At 40.1% G+C, this 15,727-nt stretch overlaps 1 protein-coding gene across 3 annotated transcripts in view; it reads left to right on the forward strand.

Annotated features, from left to right (window-relative positions):
• Positions 1 to 15,727, forward strand: part of CDC16 (cell division cycle 16) — a 42,648-nt gene that overhangs the window by 12,657 nt on the left and 14,264 nt on the right. For all 3 annotated transcript variants that reach the window (XR_004259253.1, XM_032246356.1, XM_032246358.1), the window contains exon 12: positions 2,966 to 3,091. Coding sequence is in view for 2 of the 3 variants with exons in the window: in XM_032246356.1 (XP_032102247.1) it covers positions 2,966 to 3,091 (126 nt within the window). In the remaining variant the exon portion in view is untranslated. The remainder of the gene's footprint in view (positions 1 to 2,965; positions 3,092 to 15,727) is intronic.

Here is a 15,727-nt window from a genome sequence, read left to right on the forward strand (position 1 = left end):
TGTCCTTTTTCTTTTTCTTTTCTCTCTGTCTCTTTCTCTTTTCTTCTCTTTTCTTTTTTTGACAGGTTCTCACTCTTGCTCAGACTAGAGTGTATTGGTGCAATAATAGCTCACTGCAACCTTGAACTCAAGCGATCCTCTTGCCTCAGCCTCCCAAGTAGTTGGGACTACAGGTGCCACCAGCCTAGATTAAAAAAATTTTTTTTGATAGGGGCAAATCTGTCTTGCCTAGGCTGATCTTGAACTCCTGGCCTCATGCAGTCCTCCTGCCTCAGTCTCCCAAAGTGTTGGGATTACGGGCATGAGCCAACATGTCTGGCTGAATAGATGTTTTTTTCAAGAGGTTTGTTCTTTATAAGATGCTACAGGGAGAGAGAGAAAAAAAGAATAAGTGATGTAGGCTCTCTTCTCAAGGAACTTACATATTTTATGTATAAATGAGAATAAATGGCTGGGTGTGGTGGCTCACACCTGCAATCCCAGCACTTTGGGAGGCCCAGGCAGGTGGATCCCCTGAGGTCAAGAGTTTGAGACTAGCCTGGCCAACATGGTGAAACTCTGTCTCTACTAAAAAATACAAAAAAAATTGGCAGATGTGGTTGTGGGCATCTGTAATCCCAGCTACTCGGGAGAATGAGACAGGAGAATCGCTTGAACCTGGAAGGCGGAGTTGCAATGAGCCAAGATTACACCATTGCCCTCCAGCCTGGGCAACAAGAGCAAAACTCCATCTCATTCATTCATTCATTCATTGATAAATGAGAATACATATGAAACAATAGAGAATAATATAGTTTGACAGTTTCTCTTTTTTATTTATAGATGTCCTGTTAACCTTTTACTTTTAGGATTTCTTTTATTAATAGTTGTGAAATTACACAAAACTTTATGTAAAATTGGGGTCATTAAATGTGACTATCAAACAATTCTTAGCAGGGTGAACTGGTTCATGTAATGATCTGCTGCAGTTTTAACTTAAAGCCATGCAGCCTAGTGAAGCTATGTAACCAGTATTATTAAAGTATAGAAAAATGTGGTCATATGAAAAATTAATTAAACTCTGTAAATGTTCTAATTTCTGTGATTTCTTCTGTACAAACAAAACAGTTTATCTCTAAAAGAAAGAGAATAAACTTTGGAGTCAAATTTCAATTCTAATTAAGTTTTGTGACTTATCAACTGAAATTCCTTGGGAAAGTTAATTTCTCTTACTCTTTCTTTAAAAATGGGGATGTCATACTTATATACCAGGATCGTTAGGAAAACTGATGCCACAAAAGTACCCTGTATTAGGAAGATACTAGAATGTTCTCTGGTATTGTAAAAGTTCTCTTGAACTGTGCTTCTTTGGTTTAGGGTGTGATTCAGTGATGGACTCTTATCAATGGTCCCCATCCTGTTTGGCACCAGAGTCTGTTTTGTGGAAGACCCCCGGGGTGAGGGGGCTGGTTTCGTGATGATTCAAGTGCATTACCTTTATTGTGTACTTTATTTCTATTATGATTATGTTGTAATATATAATGAAATAATTATACACTCACCATACTGAAGAATCAGTGGGATCCCTGAGCTTGTTTTCCTGCAACTAGATGGTCCCATCAGGGAGTGGTGGGAGACGGTGACTGGTCATCAGGCATTAGATTCTCATAAGGAGTGCACCAGTAGATCCCTCATGTGTGCAGTTCACAGCAAGATTTGCACACTTATGAGAACCTAATATCCCCTCTGATCTGTCAGGAGGCAGAGTTCAGGCGGTAATGCAAGTGAAGGATAGTGGCTGTAAATACAGATTAAGCTTTTGTTTTTTAAATGGCAAGTTCTTTCTTGACACAGAAGCTTTAGCTGGCCGGCCACTCACCTCCTTTCCTGCTGTGTTGCCTGGTTCCTAACAGGGGAAGGACTGATAGCAGTCCATGGCCCCAGGGTTGGGGACCCCCGCTCCACATGAAACAGGGAACACTTGGGTAAAAGACAACTTAAAATATAAGGAAGTGGGGTATCACCCCGTATGTTTTTCATATTTTGTGATATGTTCTCTTTATTCCTTGTGGATTAATTATACAGTGTGTTCCCTAACCCTAACCAGGGTACATCTGTTTACCACCATCTATAGGATACTGCGTAATCTCAGACCTCAATGTACCTGTCTTTAAAATATAAATGAATTTATCTTGCAAGTTATTAGGATGAGAGGATGTATCTACTAAGTTACAAAATGAAGCTCCAGGGTTAAGTAATTTCTGTAAGTTCTATTTAGAGTGCTAATGGGTTTTGCTACAGTACATAAAAGGCTGTGGACCTCTCCTAAAACTTCTTAAAATTTTGCTATACTATTAAACATAGTTTTAGTTCAAATGAATTAATACAGATGTTACATTAGTGTTTAATATGTTGACAGTTCATTTATTTACTAAATGTTAATGTTTTTGAGGCCATCTGCTTATATGAAATTAACAATTTAAGAATAAGTATTGGCTGAGCACAGTGGTTCATGCCTGTAATCCTAGTGACTCAAGAGGCCGAGGCAGAACGATCACTTGAAGCTGCAGTGAGCTATGATCATACCACTGCATTCCAGCCTCCAGCAACAGAGCAAGACCCTATCTCTAAAAATAAATAAGAATAAATAGGCTAGGCACAGTGGCTGATGCCTGTTAATCCCAGCACTTTGGGAGGCCGAGACCAATGGATCACCTGAGTCAGGAGTGAGACCAGCCTGACCAACATGGTGAAATCCCATCTCTACTACAAATACAAAATTAGATGGGTATGGTGGCAGGTGCCTGTAATCCCAGCTACTCAGGAGGCTGAGGCAGGAGAATCGCTTGATCCCAGGAGATGGAGGCTGCAGTGAACTGAGATCGCACCACTGCACTCCAGCCTAGACGACAGAGTAAGACTCCATCTCAAAAAGAAAACAAAAAGAATAAATATTATGTTACTTAAATTAACTCTTTTGTTTTAGCAAAGCCACAACACTTGAGAAAACCTACGGACCTGCATGGATAGCCTATGGACATTCATTTGCAGTGGAGAGTGAGCATGACCAAGCGATGGCTGCCTACTTCACAGCAGCACAGCTGATGAAAGGGTACGGCAGAGCAAACTCATCAAACTCCATGAAGGATGTTTTTGCTAATAGAAATGAAATTTCTATTATTATTACTGCTATTTGGTTGCTAAACTAAACAAAAATGTTTTACTTGCCTTTTATCTAGTTGCTTGTGATTGTAAAATAACTATGAAAGTGGAGGGGGACGGAAGCTAGTGTAGTGAATTTGCCTAGCAGTTGATTTAAACCAGTGCAAGAAGGATATTCGAATTTAGGCCAAAGGAAGAGAGGAGTTATGGAAGCCCTTCTTCACATGCCCATGCAAGAATGAAAATATTCATGAGCAAAATTATTATATCTTATCTATTACCAAAAGGTATTTGATGTGGCTTAGTGGTAAGTGCAGGACTATAGTGCCAATATTCTAGATTTCTATCAATATTAAATGTATTGATATTATGAGTATAGAGTATTGCTATTCACATTGACTCTTGGTCTCACCATCAGTTACACATTGCAGGGTTCTTTTGTGTGGACTGCTTCTGTTGACCAATGACTGTCCCTGCCTGGAGAGGTGGTGGCAGTGCCGTGGTCCAGAGGCCTGGTCTAGAGTCACACTGCCCGGACTCACTTCCTGGCTCGTCCACTCCCAGCCACGTGATATTGGGCAAGTTCTTTAGCCTCCTGAGAAATAGGAATAATAGCAAAACTTACTGGCTTATTGTGAGAAGTAATTGAGATAATACCAGTTAAAAACTTTGAAGAGTAACAAATGAACACATGCAAATGAACAACAGATACATAAAAAATGAAAGAAAAAAAAAAACAAAAGTTTTGAAGAGTATCTTACACATAGAAAGCACTCAATAAAAGTTAGCTACCATTGTTTATTTACTTGTAGTATACACAGGTTCATATATTTATCTATGTTAAATTTCATCCTGTTAGGTTTGATCTCTTTGCAAACTATTAGACTCTTTTTGAGACTCAGTTCTGCATCCAAATTATTATCGACCCCAATCAATAGTCGTATTAAATTTGGTAAGTATGAGTTTTATATCTAATCATCCAAGTAAACATTGTGAAGGACATAGCTGTATTAATCAGTAGGGCTGCCATAACAAAACACCACAGACTGGGCGACTTAAAGGACAGAAATTTATTTTCTCATAATTCTGGAGGTTGAGAAGTCCAAGATCAGGGTGCTGGCCAGTGCAGTTCCTGTTGAGGGCTCTCTTCCTGGTTTGTATATAGCTGCCTTCTTGCTGTGTCCTCACATGGCAGAGAGCGAGCTCTGGTGTCTCTCCTATTATAAGAACCCGACTCTATGGCTTCACCTTTATTATCTCTTCATAGGCCGGCCCTATCTCCAAGTACAGGCACAGTAGGGGTTAGGGCTTTAATGTATGAATTCAGGGGGCAGAGGGTACACAGACGTTCAGTCCATGGCACTAACATATTACTAGAAACAGCCTTTGAGGTTACAGTTGCACATCCAGTTCTGGATCCACCTAAATGGTCCAGGTCTCTCCACCCTGTTCACCAAGATGGGTGAGACCTTTGCCAGTGCTCTTCTGAAGCTCAGCTCTAGTATCTGCATATTTCCCCTGTATCAATCTGATAATTTGTTACCAAAAAAACTCACTAATTCCCTATAGGTTGGTTTTTATGAGCACATGCTACAGTCTGGTCATTTTTATTTGATATTTTGGGTGCTCAGAAACAGAATAGTGATTAGTTTCTAGCTGGGAATCAGAATCAATGATAATTAATGACACAATACCTTCAGTGTTTCCCAGTCTAACAAACTTTGTCATTAAAGTCTCACATTCAGCTAGGTGTGGTGGCTCACACCTCTAATCTCAGCACTTTGGGAGGCTGAGGCGGGAGGATTGCTTAAGGCCAGAAGTTTGATAGCAATCCGGGCCACATAGTGAGACCTTATCTTTATAAAAAATTTCTTTTAATTAACTGAGTTTGAAGGCATCTGCCTATAAACCCAGCTATCCATGAGACTGAGGCAGGATGATCACTGTGCCACTACAATCCGGCTTGGGTGACCAGTTGAAATACTGTCTCAAAAAACCAAAAAAACTCATGTTAGCTCATCAAGATAAGCATTACTTTTCTTTCAAGTTTACTTAGTTGTCAGGGCAGCTTTGCATTTTCTTGTCTGTGTTTGATAAATGTTTCAAATTGGATGAATATTTTTACATTTCCTTGATGATTTCTTTTTTGAGTCATTGGTTATTTAACAGTATGTTGACATTTAACTTCTACATATTTATTATGAATTTCCCAAATTTCTTTATTCTTTTTTTTTTTTTTTCTTTTTCTCAATAGAGTGTTGCTCTGTCACCCAGGCTGGAGTGCATTGGTGCAATCTTGGCTCACTGCAAGCTCTGCCTCCCAGGTTTAAGCAATTCTCCTGCCTCAGCCTCCTGAGTAGCTGGGATTACAGGTACCTGCCACCACGCCCAGCTAATTTTTGTATTTTTAGTAGAGATGGGATTTCACCATATTGGCCAGGCTGGTCTCAAACTCCTGACCTTGTGATCCATCTGCCTCGGCCTCCCAAAGTGCTGGGATTAGAGGCATGAGCCACTGCGCCCAGCCTCTTTTGTTGTTTTTTAACTTAATTCCATTGTAGTTGGAGAAGATACTTCCTGTGATTTTAATCCTTTTAAATTTATTGAGGTTGGCTTGGCATGGTAGATTACACCTGTAATCCCAGCACTTTGGGAGGCTAAGGCGGGTGGATCACTTGAGGTTAAGAGTTCGAGACCAGCCTGGCCAATATGGCAAAACCCCGTCTCTACTAAAAATACAAAAATTAGCCGGGTGTGGTGGCTCACATCTGTAGTTCCAGTTACTCGGGAGGCTAAGGCAGGAGAATTGCTTGAACCTGGAAGGTGGAGATTGCAGTGAGTGGAGATCACGTCACTGTACTCCAGCCTGGGTGACAGATAGAGACCCCATCTCAAAAAAAAAAAAAAAAAAAAATTATTGAGACTTTTTATGAGCTATTCTAGAGATTGTTCCAGATGTATTTGAGAATTCTCTTGTTGGATGGAGTGTTCCATAGATACTGGTGACATCTAGTTTTTACAGTGATGTTGAAGTCTTCTGTTTCCTCGTTGATCTTCTACATATTCTCTCCATTATGGCAAGTGAGGTATTGAAGTCTCCAAATATTATTGTTGAATTGTCTATTTCTGCCTCCAATTCTGGCATTTTATACTTCATATATTCTGAGTCTCTGTTGTTAGCTGCGTATAAGTGTTATATTTTCTTTATGGATTGAGTCCTTTATCATTATAAAATGTCGCTAATTAACATACATTTTTCATAAAGTCTGTTTTATCTGTTTTATCCTATAGTATAGGCACACCAGCTCTCTTTTGTTACTGATTATATGGTATGTCTTTTTTCATCCTTTTAATTTCAACCTGTATTTTGAATCTAAATCATGTCTCTTGTTGACAACATAGATCAAGTTTTTAAAACCATTCTGCCAGTTGTTAACCTTTGGAATTTTATTCCATTTGTTTAATATAATTACTAACAAAATAGGATTTATGTCTGGCATTTTGTTCTTTATATTCTGTATGTCACGTCTTTTTTTGTTCCTGTATTTCTCATTACTGCCTTATTTTTTTGTGTTGAATAAATATTTTATAATGTCCCATTTTAATCCCCTTTTTAAAATTATACTGTATTTTTAAAGTTATTTTCTTAGATTGGTTATCTAGAGGATTATAATTAGCACCACGATTTAAAACAACCTAGTTTGAATTACTACCTTTTAATACCAATTTAATTTTAATAGTATACCAAAACCAGGCCAGGCGCAGTGGTTCACGCCTGTAATCCCAGCACTCTGAGAGGCTGAGGTGTGTGGATCACTTGAGGTTGGGAGTTTGAGACCAGCCTGACCAACATGGAAGAAACCCTGTCTCTACTAAAAATACAAAATTAGCTGGGCGTGGTGGTGCATGCCTGTAATGCCAGCTACTCAGGAGGCTGAGGCAAGAGAATCTCTTGAACCCGGAAGGCACAGGTTGCGGTGAGACGAGATCACGTGATTGCACCCCAGCCTGGGCAACAAGAGCGAAACTCTGTCTCAAAAAAGAGAAATAGTATACCAAAACCTTACTCCAACATAGGTCAGTTTCCTCTTGCCACCTTTGTGCTTTTATTGTCATACAAATTATATCTTAAACATTATAAGTCCATCAGCACAGGTCTTTGATTATTGCTTATTCAATTGTCTTTTAAATCAGATAGAAGAGTTAAAAACAAAAACACATTTTATACTGCCTCATAATTACCAATATAGCTATTTTTATCAGACTCTCATTTCTTCATGTTGTAAACCAAAAGTAAAATTTGAAGTCCCCCACCCCCACCCCACCCATCTGAATGGGCTTCCTCCTCTAGGCCAGGGCCCTCAAAATGTAACCTGAAAGACTGGTTCAGGCCACAATGGGAAGTGGGGTCAGATGGGCCTCAGTTTCACCTGAAAGACTGGTTCAGGCCACGATGGCAAGTGGGGGTCAGTCGGGCGTCATTGTGCCCTCCAGCATTCACATCAACACAGACCTTAAGTCTGATAAGAAACATCGTCTATCCTCTCTGAAGCCTGGTACCTGGAGGCTTCATCTGCGTAAAATTGGGTCTCTACAACCTCTTATAACCCAGACATTGCTTACTGTTGATAATAACTTTTTTTTTTTTAATGTATATATATTTTATTGCACTTTAGGTTCTGGGGTACATGTGAAGAACATGCAGGCTTGTTGCATACGTACATACATGGCAATGTGGTTTGCTGCCTCCATCCCCATCACCTATATCTGGCATTTCTTCCCATGTTATCCCTCCCCAACTTCCTACCCCCCACTGTCCCTCCCCTAGTGCCCCCCAACAGACCTCAGTGTGTGATGCTCCCCTCCCTGTGTCCATGTGTTCTCCTTGTTCAACACCCGCCTGTGAGAGAACATACGGTGTTTGATTTTCTGTTCTTGTGTCAGTTTGCTGAGAATGATGGTTTTCAGGTTCATCCATGTCCCTACAAAGGACACGAACTCATTGTTTTTTATGGCTGCATAGTATTCTATGGTGTATATGTGCCACATTTTCCTTGTCCAGTATATCATCGATGGGCATTTGGGTTGGTTCCAAGTCTTTGCCATTGTAAACAGTGCCACAACGAACATACGTGTCCATGTGTCTTTATAATAGAACAATAATCCTTTGGATATACCCAGTAATGGGATTGCTGGGTCAAATGGAATTTCTATTTCTAGGTCCTTGAGGAAGCGCCACACTGTCTTCCACAATGGCTGAACTAATTTACACTCCCACCAACAGTGTAAAGTGTTCCTGTTTCTCCACATCTTCTCCAGCATCTGTTGTCCAGATTTTTTAATGATTGCCATTCTAACTGGCGTGAGATGGTATCTCAATTTAGTTTTGATTTGCATTTCTCTAATGACCAATGATGATCATATATGTCTTCTTTTGAAAAGTGTTCATATCTTTCGCCCACTTTTGAATGGGTTTGTTTTTTTCTTGTAAATCTGTTTTAGTTCTTTGTAGATTCTGGATATAAGTCCTTTGTCAGATGGGTAGATTGCAAAAATTTTTTCCCATTGTATTGCTTGCTGGTTCACTCTAAAGATTGTTTCTTTTGCTGTGCAGAAGCTCTGGAGTTTAATTAGATCCCATTTGTCTATTTTGGCTTTTGTTGCCAATGCTTTTGGTGTTTTAGTCATGAAGTCCTTGCCTATGCCTATGTTCTGAATGGTTTTGCCTAGGTTTTCTTCCAGAGTTTTTATGGTGTTAGGTCTTATGTTTAAGTCTTTAATCCATCTGGAGTTAATTTTAGTGTAAGGTGTCAGGAAGGAGTCCAGTTTCTGCTTTCTGCACATGGCTAGCCAGTTTTCCCAACACCATTTATTAAACAGGGAATCCTTTCCTCATTGCTTTTGTCAGGTTTGTCAAAGATCAGATGGTTATAGATGTGTGGTGTTGCCTCAGAGGCCTCTGTTCTGTTCCATTGGTCCATATCTCTGTTTTGGTACCAGTACCATGCTGTTTTGATTACTGTAGCCGTGTAGTATAGTTTGCAGTCAGGTAGCATGATGCCTCCAGCTTTGTTCTTTTTGCTTAGAATTCACTTGGCTATGCAGGCTCTCTTTTGGTTCCATATGAAGTTTAAGGTGGTTTTTTCCAGTTCTGTGAAGAGGGTCATAGGTAGCTTGATGGGGATAGCGTTGAATCTATAAATTACTTTGGGAAGTATGGCCATTTTCACAATATTGATTCTTCCTAACCATGAGCATGGAATGTTTTTCCATCTGTTTGTGTCCTCTCTTATTTCCTTGAGCAGTGGTTTGTAGTTCTCCTTGAAGAGGTCCTTTACATCCTTTGTTAGTTGTATTCTTACAAAGGTATTTTATTCTCCTTGTAGCAGTTGTGAGTGGCAGTTCGTTCTTGATTTGGCTCTCTTTAAGTCTGTTATTGGTGTATAGGAATGCTTGTGATTTTTGCATATTGATTTTGTATCCTGAGACTTTGCTGAAGTTGCTTATCAGTTTAAGGAGATTCTGGGCTGAGACGATGGGGTCTTCTAAATATACAATCATGTCATCTGCAAATAGAGACAATTTGACTTCCTTCTTTCCTAATAGAATACCCTTTATTTCTTTTCCTTGCCTGATTGCTGTGGGTAGAACTTCCAATACTATATTGAATAGGAGTGATGAGAGAGGGCATCCTTGTCTAGTGCCAGATTTCAAAGGGAATGCTTCCAGTTTTTGCCCATTCAGTATGATATTAGCTGTGGGTTTGTCTTAAATAGCTTTTATTGTTTTGAGATGCGTTCCATCGATACCTGGTTTATTGAGCGTTTTCAGCATAAAGGGCTGTTGAAATTTGTTGAAGGCCTTCTCTGCATCTATTGAGATAATCATGTGATTTTTATCTTTGGTTCTGTTTATGTGGTGAATTACGTTTATAGACTTGCGTATATTGAACCAGCCTTGCATCCCTGGGATGAAGCCTACTTGATCATGGTGGATAAGCTTTTTGATGTGCTGTTGCAGTCGGTTTGCCAGTATTTTATTGAAAATTTTGGCATCTATGTTCATCATGGATATTAGCCTGAAGTTTTCTTGTTGAGTCTCTGCTGGGTTTTTGTATCAGGATGATGTTGGTCTCATAAAATGATTTGGGAAGGATTCCCTCTTTTTGGATTGTTTGGAATAGTTTCAGAAGGAATGGTACCAGCTCCTCTTTGTATATCTGGTAAAATTCGTCTGTGAACCCATCTGGACCTGGATTTTTTTTGGTTGGTAGGCTATTAATTGCTGCCTCAAGTTCAGCCCTTGTTATTGGTCTATTCAGGGTTTCAACTTCTTCCTGGTTTAGGCTTGGGAGGATGCAAGTGTCCAGGAATTTATCAACTTCTTCCAGGTTTACTGGTTTGTGTGCATAGAGTTGTTTGTAGTAATCTCTGTTGGTGGTTTGTATTTCTGTGGAATCTGTGGTGATATCCCCTTTATCATTTTTTATTGCATCTGTCTGATTCTTCTCCCTTTTCTTTTTTATTAATCTGGCTAGTGGTCTGTTTATTTTGTTTCAAAAAACCAGCTCCTGGATTTATTGATTTTTTTGAAGGGTTTTTTTGTGTCTCTATCTCCTTCAGTTCTGCTCTGATCTTAGTTTTTTCTTGTCTTCTGCTAGGTTTTGAGTTTTTTCGATCTTGCTCCTCTAGTTCTTTCAATTTTGGTGATAGTATGTCGATTTTAGATCTTTCTTTGCTTCTCATGTGGGCATTTATTGCTATAAATTTTCCTCTAGACACTGCTTTAAATGTGTCCCAGAGATTCTGGTACATTTTGTCTTCCTTCTCGTTGGTTTCGAAGAACATCTTTATTTCTGCCTTCATTTCACTGTTTATCCAGTCAGCATTCAAGAGCCAGTTGTTCAGTTTCCATGAAGTTGTGTGGTTCTGAGTGAGTTTCTTAATCCTGAGTTCTAATTTGATTGCACTGTGGTCTGAGAGACAGTTTGTTATGATTTCCATTCTTTTGCATTTGCTAAGGAGTGATTTACTTCCAATTATGTGGTCAGTTTTAGAGTAGGTGTGATGTGGTGCTGAGAAGAATGTATATTCTGTGGATTTGGGGTGGAGAGTTCTGTGAATGTCTATTAGGTTTGCTTGGTCCAGGTCTGAGTTCAAGTCCTGGATATCCTTGTTAATTTTATGTCTTGTTGATCTGTCTAATATTGACAGTGGAGTATTAAAGTCTCCCACTATTACCGTGTGGAAGTCTAAGTCTCTTTGTAGGTCATTAAGAACTTGCTTTATATGTCTGGGTGCTCCTGTATTGGGCGCATATATTTTTAGGATCGTTAGCTCTTCTTGTTGCATTGATCCTTTTACCATTATGTAATGTCCTTCTTTGTCTCTTTTGATTTTTGTTGCTTTAAAGTTTAATTTATCAGAGATGAGAATTGCAACTCCTGCTTTTTTTTGCTCTCCATTTGCTTGGTAAATCTTCCTCCATCCCTTTATTTTGAGCCTTTGTGTATCCTTGCATGTGAGATGGGTTTCCTGGATACAGCACACTGATGGGTTTTGGCTTTTTATCCAATTTACCAGTCTGTGTCTTTTGATTGGGGCATTTAGCCCATTTACATTTAGGGTTAATATTGTTATATGTGAATTTGATCCTGCCATTTTGACGCATGCTGGTTGTTTTGCCCATTAGTTGATGCAGATTCTTCATCATGTCGATGCTCTTTACCATTTGATACGTTTTTGGAGTGGCAGGTACTGGTTGTTCCTTTCTATGTTTAGTGCTTCTTTCAGGAGCTCTTGTAAGGCAGGCCTGGTGGTGACAAAATCTCTGAGCAATTGCATGTTCATAAAGGATTTTATTTCTCCTTCACTTATGAAGCTTAGTTTGACTAGATATGAATTTCTAGGTTGAAAGTTCTTTTCTTTATGGATGTTGAATATTGGCCCCCACTCTCTTCTGGCTTGTAGGGTTTCTGTTGAGAGATCCGCTACGAATCTGATGGGCTTCCCTTTGTGGGTAACCTGACCTTTCTCTCTGGCTGCCCTTAGTATTTTTTCCTTCATTTCAAGAACCCTGGTGAATCTTACAATTATGTGCCTTGGGGTTGCTCTTCTTCAGGAATATCTTTGTGGTGGTCTCTGTATTTCCTGGACTTGCATATTGGCCTGCCTTGCTAAGTTGGGGAAGTTCTCCTGGATAATATCCTGAAGAGTGTTTTCCAGCTTGGATTCATTCTCTGTCACATTCAGGTACGCCTATCCAACGTACATTAGGTCTTTTCACATAATTCCATATTTCTTGGAGGCTTTGTTCATTTCTTTTTACTCTTTTTTCTCTAATCATATCTTCTCATTTTATTTCATTAAGTTGATCTTCAATCTCTGATATCTCTTCTGCTTGGTAGATTCGGCTGTTGAAAGTTGTGTATGCTTCGTGAAGTTCTTTTGTTGGTTTTTCAGCTCCATCAGTTCATGTATATTCCTCTCTAAGCTGTTTATTCTCGTTAGCATTTCGTCAAACCTTTTTTCAAGGTTCTTAGTTTTTTTGCATTGGGTTAGAACATGTTCTTTTAGCTCTGAGAAGTTTGTTATTACCCACTTTCTGAAGTCTGTTTTTGTCAGTTCATCAGACTCATTCTCCATCCAGCCTTTTTCCCTTGCTGGTGAGGAGTTGTGATCCCTTGGAGGAGGGGAGGCATTCTGGTTTTGGATGTTTTTATCCTTTTTGCTCTGGTTTCTTCCCATCTTTGTGGATTTATCTACCTGTGGTCTTTTAGTTGGTGACTTTCAAATGGGGTCTCTGAGTGGACGTCCTTTTTGTTGATGATGAAGTTATTTCTTTCTGTTTTTTAGTTTTCCTTCTAACAGTCAGGCCCCTTTGCTGTAGGACTGCTGGAGGTCCACTCCAGACCCTGCTTGCCTGGGGATCACCTGTGATGGCTGCAGAACAGTAAGGGTTTCTGCCAGTTTCTTCTTCTGTTACCTTTGTCCCAGAAGGATACCCACCAGATGTCAGCCTGAGCTCTCCTTTATGAAGTGTCTCTTTGGATATACGGGGGTCAGGGAGCTGCTTGAAGGGACTGTCTGTCCCTTATAAGAGCTCAGGTGCTGAGCTGCAAGCTCCGTTGTTCCATTCAGAGCTGCTGGGCAGGTACGTTGAAGTCCGCTGCAGTGGAACTCATAACCACCTTTTTTTTTCCCAGGTGCTCTGTCCTGGGAAGATGGGGCTTTATTTATAAGTTCCTGATGTACTTCTGCCTTTTTTCAGAGATGCCCTGCCCAGCAAGGAGGTAACCTAGTCACAGCCTGCCATCAGAGGTGTTACTGGGCTCTGCCCAGCTGCTCTGTGAACTTCCTTGCAGTTTTTGTTTATAGAGGTATAGTTACAACTGTCTCTATTGGCAGACTGCCTTGGTAATGGCGGACGCCCTTCCCCCGACAGAGCTGGACCATCCTGGGTCCAGCTGTGCTTGCTGTGAAACTTCAGTCCAGAGCATTTCAGATTCCTGGTCTTTGTTGGTCTGGGACCAGCCAAGCCAGATCACCTGGCTCCGTTTCAGCCCCCTTTTTTTCAGTTGAATGGGCGACTCTTTCTCCCAGGTGTTCCAGGTGCCAGTTGCAATGGCTCCCAGATTTCTGTTTTTGTGCGGATACCCACTGCACTGCCTGAAACAGCGGTGCTGGAGACCCGTGGTGCTTTTCTGCCTGGGAATCTCCTGGTCTGTGGGCAATAAAAATTCGTTTGCGGTGATCACTCAACCTCTGTGTTTTCACTGGGAACTGCAACCAGAGCTGTTCCTATTCGGCCATCTTGGATCATCTCAATAATAACTCTTTCAACCAGTTGCCAATCAGAAAAATCTTTTTTTTTTTAATTTATTTTTTTTATTTTCATAGGCTGTGTTGATCCAAGAAAAATCTTAAATCTGCCTGTAACCTGGAAGCACCCACTTCAAGTTGTTATAGACTTTGACTCTTTTTGTCAACAGTGTGGGTTTGAGTTCCTATGTAGTAGTATCCTTTTGTTTTAGCATAAAAGGTTCCCTTTAGTATTTTTTATTGGACAGATGTACTAATGACAGATTTTCTCAATTATTCATTGTTATTATTTATGTCAGTTTGTTTTTCAGAGAAGCTGTGAGAAGGAGCGCATGTATATATATTTATATCATTTGCTATATTATCTTATTTACCATTTTTAGTTCTCTTCATTTGTTCCTATGAATTCAAGTTACCATCCTGTATTACTTTGTTAAATACAGCTTTGCCGTCACCTACTTCCTATTATGCTGTTACTGGTAAACCTTACATTTCTGTATATGATAGGCCAAACCGTACAATTCCACATTGAGTATCCCTAATCTGAAAATCCAAAGTTCAAAATGTTCCAGAAGCCAAAACTTTTTGAGCACTGTCATGACTGAAAAGGATTTGCTCATTGGAGCATTTTGGATTTTCAGACTAGGGATGCATATATTCCAAAATTCAGGGAAAAAAAATCTGAAATTCGAAACAGTTCTGGTCCCAAGCATTTCTCATAAAGAATACTCAACCTGTATATACATACTGTTTTATACAGTTGCTTTTTGTTTTTAAGATAGAGCCTCACACTCTTTCCCAGGCTGGAGTGCAGTGGCACCATCATAGCTCACTGCATTCTCAAACTCCTGGGCTCAAGGGATCCTTCCGCCTCAGCCTCTCAAGTGTCTGGGACTACAAGCTTGCACCACCACGCTTGGCTAATTTTTTTTTATTTTTTTTAGGGATAGGGTCTCACCGTCTGCCCAGGCTTGTCTTAAACTCCTGGGCTCAAGGAATCTTTCCGCCTTGGCCTCCCAAAGTGCTGGGATTACAGGAGTGAGCCACCATGCCCGGCCTTGGCTAATTTATTATTACTAATTTTTAAGGATGGGGTCTCACTGTGTGCCCAGGCTCATCTTAAACTCCTGGGCCCAAGCATTCCTTTCACCTTGGCCTCCCAGAGTGCTGGGATTACAGGCATGAGCCACTGCACCCAGCCTACAATTGCTGTTTAAGTCAAGAGGAAAAAGAAGAAATACATGTTTATATTGTCTTTTGTAATTATATAATTATCTTTACTAGTACTCTATTTTTTTCTTGTAGATTTCAATAATCTTTAGTGTGGCAATTCTGAAAATCAGATTTTCCCATACAGCCTCAGGGTTTATTGGCCATGATTACTGTTAAGTTACTTTCCAGAACTAATTCTTTAGCTTATTATCCTTTGTTGTATGAAGCCACTGCTCAGTTAGCTAGCAGCTTTGATATCTCTTAAACCAGTAAGTCTTCCACCCTTTGCCGAAGGATTCTGCACACCTTCAGCACTCTGCATTGTTGACACCTCTGCCTTAGCCTTCACTTCATTTTAGCACAGAGCCTCAGGACAAGATAATAGGGCCTTCTCAGGTCTTTTTCTGTGCGTGCTTGTAGCCCTATGCACTTGTATGGCCTTCCCAATCCCCAGGAATGTGTCAGAGCTCTTTATAGCCCCCTGTGGACATCTTATTCCCCAGAGTTCATTTTAAGTTTTTGGCCTGCATTTAGTGTGCCCCAACTGGGATGGC

The sequence above is a fragment of the Sapajus apella genome, unplaced genomic scaffold (assembly GCF_009761245.1).
Source record: "Sapajus apella isolate SASKATOON/1434 unplaced genomic scaffold, GSC_monkey_1.0 scaffold60, whole genome shotgun sequence".
In the NCBI taxonomy this organism is placed as follows: Eukaryota; Metazoa; Chordata; class Mammalia; order Primates; family Cebidae; genus Sapajus; species Sapajus apella.